Source organism: Phallusia mammillata, chromosome 1, assembly GCF_965637545.1.
Source record: "Phallusia mammillata chromosome 1, kaPhaMamm4.hap1.1, whole genome shotgun sequence".
NCBI lineage: Eukaryota > Metazoa > Chordata > Ascidiacea > Phlebobranchia > Ascidiidae > Phallusia > Phallusia mammillata.
This window is the reverse complement of record NC_137252.1, coordinates 27,703,485-27,713,456: the sequence shown is the minus strand read 5'-3', so window position 1 is coordinate 27,713,456 and position 9,972 is coordinate 27,703,485. Positions and strand designations below refer to the sequence as shown.

General features: G+C 37.6%; 2 protein-coding genes across 3 annotated transcripts; one reads left to right on the top strand and one right to left on the bottom strand.

Moving 5' to 3' along the window:
- Nucleotides 1-160: 160 nt before the first annotated feature.
- LOC145210330 (uncharacterized) lies at nt 161-7,660 on the top strand. Its single transcript, XM_080079980.1, has 11 exons — nt 161-204; nt 3,323-3,461; nt 3,509-3,695; nt 3,869-4,049; nt 4,149-4,322; nt 4,492-4,652; nt 5,213-5,423; nt 5,674-5,795; nt 6,152-6,356; nt 6,731-7,043; nt 7,346-7,660. The coding sequence occupies exons 1-11, from the start codon at nt 161-163 to the stop codon at nt 7,658-7,660; spliced, it is 2,052 nt and encodes a 683-aa protein (XP_079936106.1).
- Nucleotides 5,755-9,691, bottom strand: LOC145208905 (uncharacterized). 2 transcript variants are annotated; one of them, XM_080079155.1, is made up of 4 exons: nt 9,338-9,691; nt 8,936-9,116; nt 8,644-8,835; nt 5,755-5,809 (listed from the first exon to the last, which is right to left on the bottom strand). In XM_080079155.1, exons 1-3 carry the CDS (start codon nt 9,531-9,533, stop codon nt 8,724-8,726), a joined length of 489 nt encoding a protein of 162 aa, XP_079935281.1. In that variant the 5' UTR covers nt 9,534-9,691; the 3' UTR covers nt 5,755-5,809; nt 8,644-8,723. The 2 variants fall into 2 exon arrangements, with proteins under 2 accessions (XP_079935281.1, XP_079935280.1); XM_080079154.1 differs by lacking the exon at nt 5,755-5,809 and adding an exon at nt 6,222-6,278.
- Between the last annotated feature and the right edge of the window lie 281 nt (nt 9,692-9,972).

Below are 9,972 nucleotides of genomic sequence, written 5' to 3'. Positions count from 1 at the left end.
ATGTTTGTAGCTTGCCATGGTAACCATGTTGATTTAATCTTTAACGTTCTGTTAATTTGCCCCTCTTCATTGTAAAGTTATTGTAGACACTTTGCAGAACGCATTAGTGGATTGCAGCTAAACTATCTTGCAGTTGTGCTCGCAAAGCCTCTGGAAAGCAATGTCAATGCTGCGCAACGCGCAAGATTTGTACGAAGAAAATAGGTATTGAAAAATGCATTTTCTCTTTGTTTTTTGGATAGGATTAATGTGTTGCAGGATGAAATAAAATCATATCGAATAAATAGTTTGAAATACAAAACCCAAATTAACCTATTTGTGTTTGTAAGTCCACTTCTTTTTTGCGCAGTGCATTTATACTATTAGGTTTGGAGTGAGGTTTTATAAATAAAATCGCAATAAACTCAATTTAAACTTAGTTCATCATCCCATTCAATTCTCACTGTTAATTTAAATAACTGTGCTCCTTACGCTACCTATCGGTAATGAGCAAACTTTTTCTGCAACGAGTTCTTACGATACTAGCTCTATCAAGTAGACGATTTTTTTAGACTAAGTAAATTTAGGTAAAGTAAGACACTTTTGTAAAATGAAACATGCTGTCTAAAGCATAAAATAGTTTGGAGGCAACTTGACTCGTAATTTTTAGGGAAATTATTTTGCAGAAAATGTCGCTGATAATTTTTTTATGACAAATGAACCTAAACACTTTTTTTCTCTTGGTATGACTCAAATGGAATAAAGTACTACAGCAACAAAACACGTCACACGAATTGCGATTACCGTTAAAACCTGTGCATTGCTTCAAACTCGAAAGTGAGAAACGAACTTTGGAAAAAAAACACCATATGTAGCTTGGCCCGCAAGTGCTTGAGAAAATTGCGAAGGGGCCAAAAGTTTGAGCACCACTGAATTATTTAAAGTTTGCGAACCACTCAATATAGCCTACGTTTATGCAGAAAAAATAATTAGGCTCCACGTAACAGTAAAACAGTTACAGCAGTGACATTAAGCTTTATTATTCTGTCGACCACTACAACTAATAGGTGAGACGAATTATTTCTATTTTGATCAGAATCATATTGTGCAATTAGTGCAGTAGTATTGCTCCCATTGGTCCGCATAACGTGGGCTACTTATATCGAGCTTGTGCGTTTGTCATGAAAAAGTAGGAGCTGGGCATGAAACTTACGAGCAAACAAACTTGATATTAAAGTCATCGAAGGCAATTTTCCGCTGTGTAAAATCACTCGGTTAGCCTACAATACAGGGGCGGCTCGCGAGCCGCATACGACCAGGTTTTATGCGGCTCTTACGTTGTCGTCGACGTTTGGGGGGACTGTGGATCAGTGTGTGACTATGACAATTTTGCCTTTGAACAAACTTACTATCGGTATGCCCACGAACCTTGCCTTGAAACTGCAACCTTATGTGGCAAATGGCTTGACAATGATGACAAATATTCAATTGTTGGACAATCTATGATTGCTTATTGTTGCGTACAATGCGAATAAGACACAAAGCTACCGGTTGGCCACCCCTGACCTACTTGGTATATCCTTATGCAATCCAGGTAGCCAATGATAAAATGCGATTTGAAGTGACGGATTATTAGATAAACTCTATCGCAGTGGTTCTCAAACTTCCTTAAGCCTGAATGTGTATTTCAGAAATACGAAAGTTGATTGCGGGATTTTAGCTACTTTTGCAAAATTGCTCATAACAATGATCCAACGACAACAAAAAACATTACGGTTGTGCGCGAACAATTGCACTTTTCTTAGTTGTCATGCAATTCGGGCTATTGTTTAGCAATGGAGACAGTCGATTCTTAATTATACTTTGATTTTAACTGATTCAGTGTCACAAACTGACGCCAAAGAAGATTATAAAAGTACCCCAACCTTTTCGGTACCCCCAAAATTGCCTCACGGACCCCAGTTTGAGAACCACTGCTCTATCGCATTTAAACCAAAATCATCATAAAGCAAAAATGTACAGCTATAAATTAGTAATATCTTAAAAGATGTATGTTTTTGTGGAACTTCGCATTTAAACGATGTAATCCTATTGAGGTAGTTGTTGACGAGAGTTACTTCTCCGCGACCATTAAGTTGCAGCAATCAAGTAATGCTAGATAGGTTTGATGCAATACATCAACGCATGGCACAACGTGCCTAAAATAACTTTACCATAGTGCGTCAAGACGAAGTGCATATCATCACAACATTGAAGAGCAAATCCACTTGGTTACCATGATATGTTACTAACATTTATCTTGGTTTACTTGAAAATCATACATAAATTGTCTACTAGCAACGTCAGAAACTTTGAGGCAAACAATAGATTATCATAAAACTGAACATACAGTGCAATTACACAATACTTGCATGGTCAAATTCCAAACAATTAGTTCGTATCCGTCTCCAACTTTTTGAAATCTGTTTCGGTACATCTTTTGAGACTTCCGTGGGATTATTTCTGTCTTACTAAAAGTATTTGCGGAACCCTGTATTCTAAAAAAAATTAACCACAGTAAACAAACATTTTATATTTTTACCGCCCAATATTGCTAAACTCAATGAGCTGATAAGGCCACAAAGTGCAAAATTCTGTAGGACACTCTACTTAGTGCTTTTTACATATTTTATTGTGGCTGCAAATCCAATGTAATCATTCCCGTAAATGGAAAACAAACACTATAGCACAAATGAAGGGTCGTTCTTACCCTAAACAAAAGTTAGCAGTTTACTTTTGGAAGTTACTTTAAACTAATAATGTGATATGATTTTATTTTATCCTGCAACAAATTAATCCTATCTAGATACAAAAAATACTTTTTTCCAATAGGCTTAGCAAATAGAATTGCATTACTTTGCAGTGTCTGCAATAACTTTACAATGAAGAGGGGGAAATTAACAGAACATTAAAGATTAAATCAACATGGTTACCATGGCAAGCTACAAACATTTTCTCGATGCACTTCAAAATCGTTGTAAGTTATATTAGCAACGCTAGCAAGTTTCAAGCAAACAACACACTAAGTCAAAATCCTGACAAGCATATTCTGAACATGAAGTGCAATAACACGATACTTGAACGGTCAAAAACAAAACATGTGTTTAACACCTGACGTTGTAAGAGTCATTCGAAAATTTCAACAAGTCTCCTTGTTGCAATGCTGACACAAGGAAATGTGCGCATTGGTCGACATAATCACGTGACGGGATGTTGCAATCATGCAGCAAACACTTGATGGATCTGAATTGCGGTTTTGTTGCTTTTGTTTCAAGTTCGATGAAACAACTTCACCCACTTGAAGGTGTATAAATGTAGAAGTTCTGGAAGGGAAAAATCAGTCTGAACTCGACTTTACCAAGGAAGAAATTCATTGGAAAGAAGCGAAGATGAAACTGTTGCTCGTTCTTCTGGCGTGCATTGCCGTGAGTCAGACTCAAAAGGTTGGTGTGAAGGTAACGAAACTAAACGATTTTTGTGTTTTCTGCAGGCCGCCAACGCTGGCTACTGTACGTACTCGTACCGCTACTATTACTCGCACAACTTTATTGTGTATCCACCAACCAAGTTTTACCGCTACAGCGTCTACTTCAGAAACGACTGGTGTTCTTACAACTATTACTCCACAATCCTCAAGTATTATCCCAATGACAACTGTGGCAAGGATGGATGGACTGGTAAGAACATAAACTGCTGCTTAAAAAGCTTGCGACAGCCGTAAAAAGAGACGTGAAAAACATCAATTTTACGATTTTTATTTAAAGCTGTTGAAATCTTTACCATTCTTACCTTCAAGTGCAAATTTGATTTGTTGAGATATGAAATGCTAAACAACGAACTTGCCATGCAGAGGCACCAGTGGCTGACATCAAAACCGAGGCACAGAACTGTCTTGCTGAAGTTCTCCTGAAGATCGTTACCGAAATGACCACACGAAGAGATTCCTGGCTTGCTCGTGTCGACAGCTGCCATGCTGAGTACAAGACTTACTTCAACAACTATGTCCACAAATATTATGAGTACAGAATCAGGTATTCCATTTTTGCTCAATTACTTCTTTTCTGGGTATCAAATTTTGTACATGGTACGCAATTGATTTGAATATTTGTTCTAAAAAAAATTGTGCTTAGCTGCGCCACCTCACTTGCTCAGAAGGAAAGTTTGATGGCAGAAAGAGATGAAAAGATCAAAGTGTACTGCGATAAACTTATTGAACTGAGGGACTGTTACTTGAAGCAATACAACGACGCTATCGCTTCCAGGACCAAAACTGTTCAAGACTTCCACGCGAAACTTGTCACAAAGTGAGATGAAAATCTTACATATGTTTTGAACGTAGAACTTGCTAATTTAGCGAAACAAATATATTTTGAAACGTTTGTTTGGTTAAATACACAGTGTGACCACCGGACATTTGTTGAACAAGGTAATTTGTGATGACATCTAGTAACTTTCTGCATTGTTGTGCTTCAGCCTTGAAACGTGTCTGACAACCAGACTGACAAAGATTGAAGAATACGGAGAACAACTTTACAAAAAGATTGATGAATACCTCGACATCTACTGGAAATATCTTGAATCCGTTGTCAAATGTCGCGCTGATCACTATAGGCGCACTATTGACTGTATTCACGGTAAGAATGTGTTATGCAAAAACCAAATCTGCAAAAGTATTACGCGAATCTGGAATCAATGCATTTTCAGTGCAAACAATACAGCAGTGGTGTTCCACCTCCATGGTTACCAAACTTTTTTTTACAGCGGGCATTAATTAAATTCAGGCTGTGTGGGTGTTAAATTGGAAACTTAATTATGTACAACGTATAGGTGTCTCATCGAACTAGCAATGTTCCTTTATTCTGTCACAAGGAACAAAATAAGACTATCACTATTCTTTGCTCTTGTGTGTGATGTAACAAGATCATTTCTATGTGACTGGGAAAACTATGTCTAACTCATGTTTGTTCAAAACGTTTTGTTAAACCAAAACTCAGTTTGCGGGCCGGATAAAATGATGCCGAGGGCCGAAACTGGCCCGCGGGCCGTAGTTTGGTGACCCCTGGTATAACCTAATAAAACATACTTACAAAAAAAAATGTCAGCAGATTGCAGTTTGCGTGCAGCTTTCAGTAACTTCTATGTGACATCGATTTTCATGTCAGACAAACCAATCATCAGACAATTTGTTTTTCAGGCGAAAAATGGATGACCGATAAGGTTGATTACATGATCGAAGAATTCGTCAAAAAGGAGTGTTATGATTACAAGATCGGGGAATATGTAACCTACTTTGACCAGCTTTATGACGCCAAAGCAAAACTGGTGACATTCTACAGATGTTCCTACCGTTGTTTCCTTTCCAACGCCTGCCTTCGTTTCTACAAACGTACTTACTACAGATCCTGGTAAGTTAGAGCACTTACGATTATCGGCTTGCAACAGGCTTTATTACATTAGGCGATTTCCGCAAAATGGAGAAAAAATGTTCAAATCATAAAAATAAGATTTTTGCTAGGCGACGATTTACAAAGTTTTTTGTAGATAATAATTAAGTGTTTTAAGGGAGAATTAACTATTTTTGATTTTGTTTTGTCTTTCAATTCGACGGTTGTAGATATTTTAATTCAAACAATTTATGGCGTGTTTGGTTTTCAGTCAAGCTTTGGGACAATGGTATTGCTACAATAGAATTACCTTCAAGACGATTCGCGGAATCCCAGCATTCAGCTTCCATTTGCGCTTGACGACTTACAAAGGATTGAAGACTTGTGACCTCAGTTAGTACTCCAACCTAACAAATTTTTAAAATTTGCTATGTTTTAAAAATAAATTTAATTAACAACATGGAAGTTAACATAGCAACAACATTTTCGCCGACCATTATAGTCTACATTTAGTTCAAAACAATCGCAGGTTCAACAGGACTATTTTTCGGGCCTTTTATATTTAATGTACACTCATGTTGATTTCGAACGATCTTTGTGTAATTTCTAGCCTCACAACTTAAGGTAAAAGAAAGCGTATAAACTTATAGCCTAAAGAAGTATGATCACAGGAAAAAATTACCCAGATTGATATAATTTTTGATACTGGGCTCTAGTTGGCGGAAACAAATTTGTTTGTTTTTTTGCAGCCAAACTCCACAAAGCAGCCGACGATATCAAGGCAGAATTCGTCGCTCTTCTCACTTCCCATGTTGACTGTATTACTACTCAATTCGGTGAATGGAAATTGAAGTGGACCAACTACCACATTGAGTACTGCAACAGATATGATGAGATCATCAGGAAGAGACACGAATGGTGTATCTCTGATCTCAGAGCCCAATACGTTTGTTAGTAAGTAAAGAAAAAAATGGTGTCTTCTATGCAACCTGTCAATGGTCCAATCAGTAGTGTGGAACAAATATTATTTAATTAAGGTAATGTTATGTGATTCTATAGTTCGTTTCGAATCCACATCGCCATCTATTATGTTCGGGTTGGTTTTCAAGGTTCTATTCTGATTAGATGCCAAATAGTCGATAGCTTACTTTTTTAATCATCTGCGTTTTCTGGACATGTTCGAGGTCTTGCTTTTTGTCGCAATTTCTGCTTCAGTCCAAGTAGCACGTTTCCACAACAACGCCACTAAATTTACTATTTTTTATTACGGGAAAAATCATCTCAGCTCATTTGTCACTGAAGAGCCTGACAAAACATTTCTATTGTAGTAACAACAGCACAGTGTTGACCGCCGAACAAGAAGCCAAGATCGAAGAACTGACCAACGAATTGAAAGAAAAGCGTGAAGCTGCTGTTGATGCGTACAAAACCAAACTTCTTGAAAGTCTCCTCAAATGCATTGATGATTTTGATAAGAGCATCACCGGATACAAGACCTGTGTGATGGAAATGATCGAAAAAATCATTGGCCAGTACAGCACATGCCTTGAAACCCGGGAGACCAAGATTGGCGAATACAGAAAGAGTTTGGAAGAATCCAGAGACAAGCAGAGAGGCACATTGATCAAGAACCTGAGCGACGTTAGTACTGCTGGGTGTTTTTGAACGACATAGAATTTTTTGCTCAAAGTGTAGAGTTAAAAAAAAACGTAAATGCAGTTTTGAAACAGTTGACCAAATGAAGGGTGACGTGCATCGATTTATTGTAGGTTTCTGCTTGCTGTTTACAGGAATGTTAATCATATTACTTTTCTTGTTGCTTCACTTTAAATCAGCATTGTAATCAACGCAGTTCGTGAGATGGTGTTTTAATGACCTTATAAAGCCCTTCTTCAAATGTTTATTGATCGAAAAAAAGACAAAAATATATCGGACTTTTTTAGGCAAAGTATTGTCAGTACGAGGGCTACGTCAAAATCCTGAAGTTCTACAGCGGAGACCCACTTCCAGATTGCGCCTCATACATCTCATACGAATATATGTACTTGTTGGACGACTATTGCGCTGCAAGGCTTACCGAATTCGACACCTACTGGAAGGATCTGCTCGAAAAGCTTGTTCTCCATTACTCGTGTGGCTACAGATGCCGTGTCTCCAACTTGTGCTTGCCAAAGTATCGCTGGGGAAGCTACTACACATGGACCGTCTGCTACCCAGTTGCTAATTACTACCGTTACAGCTACAAGCGCTACACGTAAGTATAGCCACAATATCTAAAACTATGAATAATAACCATTTCCGTGTTTAAAAATCTTATCTTAAGGCATGACAAAATTGCAACGATATATACTTATATTATTTTCTGCATTTAAATTATAATAAACAAACTCCAAAATGAGGTTTAAGTTGAAATTCGCTAGTCCTGACGAATATGAATAAATATTTTTTATTGATTTTGATTTTTTTCTTCTAATTTTCGTTGTTTTTTGTTTTTAGGAGCTACTGTAACTACCGCATCAGGTATACCACTAAACGTTATACCTACGCCATGTGCTAAGCGGCACCGACCTGGTGATTGTGGACAACTTCGTAACATGTTGAATGTTGAAGTGAAATAAAATGATCCACAACAAATTTTGCTTTTCTTATTTGTTATTAGCCTATATAAATGCACCTACCAGAAAATGTCAGTATCAGACAGAAGGGCGAGTTTTAGTAAGGTATTTGGCGTACATTTGCGCCATGATAAGATCAAACAATTTCGAGAACTCAAGAACAAAAAAAACGTTAGCTGTAAGACGATAAACCAGTGGTTCTCAATCAGGGCCCATGCCCCCAAAGGGGGCCACGAGCTGTGTTCCAGGGGGCCACGGGTGTAGATTCACCAGAAACTTTATTCCCTTTTTACTTTATTCCCTAATTTAATCGACTGTTTCACATACTATTTGTCTATATTGAGGTTTATCGCGATTGCGGATTCTTGTTAACTCTATTCGTCCTGTTTAAAGCCGAAATTAGTGCCGAATTCCAACACGAGTTGGCTATTTACATTTTTAAGGAGGCCACAGGTCCTACAGGGTTACTTTAGAGGGACCACGAGACCCAAAAGTTACTTTTAGGGGGCCATGGTCCACGAAAGGTTGAGAACCACTGCGATAAACCATTAAAACCCTCAAAATGTGTCTAATGTATAAGGTGAATACGTATTGCTAAAATAGTTAGTTCTACTTTCAAAACTTACATAAGATTTTCCTCTCACTTTGTGACAAGTTTCGCGTGGAAGTCTTGAACACTCTTGGTCCTGGAAGCAATAGCGTCGTTTTATTGCTTCAAGTAACATTCCCTCAGTTCAATAAGTTTATCGCAGTACACTTTGATCTTTTCATCTCTTTCTGCTATCAAACTTTCCTTCTGAGCAAGTGAGGTGGCGCAGCTAAGCACAAATTTTTTTAGAACAAATATTCAAATCAATTGCGTACCATGTACAAAATTTGATACTCAGAAAACAAGCAATTGAGCAAAAACGGGAATACCTGATTCTGTACTCATAATATTTGTGGACATAGTTGTTGAAGTAAGTCTTGTACTCAGCATGGCAGCTGTCGACACGAGCAAGCCAGGAATCTCTTCGTGTGGTCATTTCGGTAACGATCTTCAGGAGAACTTCAGCAAGACAGTTCTTTGCCTCGGTTTCGATTTCAGCCACTGGTGACTCTGCATGGCAAGTTCATTGGTTGGCGATTCAAAACGCAACAATACAAATTTGCACTTTAAGGTGTAATGTAGCCTACTTCTAAAGATTTCAACTGCTTTAAATTGCAACGTTGTCATTTGAAAAATCAAATTGGTGCAACGATTTTCAACCAACCTACATCTATTTTAAGTCTATTTTTAAGGCTGTCACGGCCTGTTTAAGCAGCAGTTTATATTCTTACCGTTCCATCCATCCTTGCCACAGTTGTCGTTTGGATAATACTTAAGGATTGTGGGGTAATAATTGTAAGAACACCAGTCGTTTCTGAAGTAGACGCTGTAGCGGTAAAACTTGGTTGGTGGATACACAATAATACCTGATTCTGTACTCATAATATTTGTGGACATAGTTGTTGAAGTAAGTCTTGTACTCAGCATGGCAGCTGTCGACACGAGCAAGCCAGGAATCTCTTCGTGTGGTCATTTCGGTAACGATCTTCAGGAGAACTTCAGCAAGACAGTTCTCTGCCTCGGTTGTGATGACAGTCACTGGTGACTCTGCATGGCAAGTTCATTGTTTAGCATTTCATATCTCAACAAATCCAATTTGCACTTGAAGGTAAGAATGGTAAAGATTACAACAGCTTTAAATAAAAATCGTGATTTGATTTCGTATTGTATTGTATTGTATTGTATTGTATTGTATTGTATTGTATTGTATTGTATTGTATTGTATTGTATTGTATTGTATTGTATTGTATTGTATTGTATTGTATTGTATTGTATTGTATTGTATTGTATTGTATTGTATTGTGTTGTGTTGTGTTGTGTTGTGTTGTGTTGTGTTGTATTGTATTGTATTGTATTGTAATGTATT

Bases quoted from the DNA above. Each gene is read 5' to 3' on its own strand.
- LOC145210330 (XM_080079980.1), top strand. From the start codon at position 161: ATGTCAATGCTGCGCAACGCGCAAGATTTGTACGAAGAAAATAG. The intron at 3,462-3,508 runs GTTGGTGTGAAG...TGTTTTCTGCAG, and splicing joins CCGTGAGTCAGACTCAAAAG to GCCGCCAACGCTGGCTACTG. The intron at 4,050-4,148 runs GTATTCCATTTT...AATTGTGCTTAG, and splicing joins TATTATGAGTACAGAATCAG to CTGCGCCACCTCACTTGCTC.
- LOC145208905 (XM_080079155.1), bottom strand. From the start codon at position 9,533: ATGCTGAGTACAAGACTTACTTCAACAACTATGTCCACAAATATTATG. The intron at 9,117-9,337 runs GTAAGAATATAA...CTTGCCATGCAG, and splicing joins TGGCAAGGATGGATGGAACG to AGTCACCAGTGGCTGAAATC. The intron at 8,836-8,935 runs GTATTCCCGTTT...ATTTGTGCTTAG, and splicing joins TATTATGAGTACAGAATCAG to CTGCGCCACCTCACTTGCTC.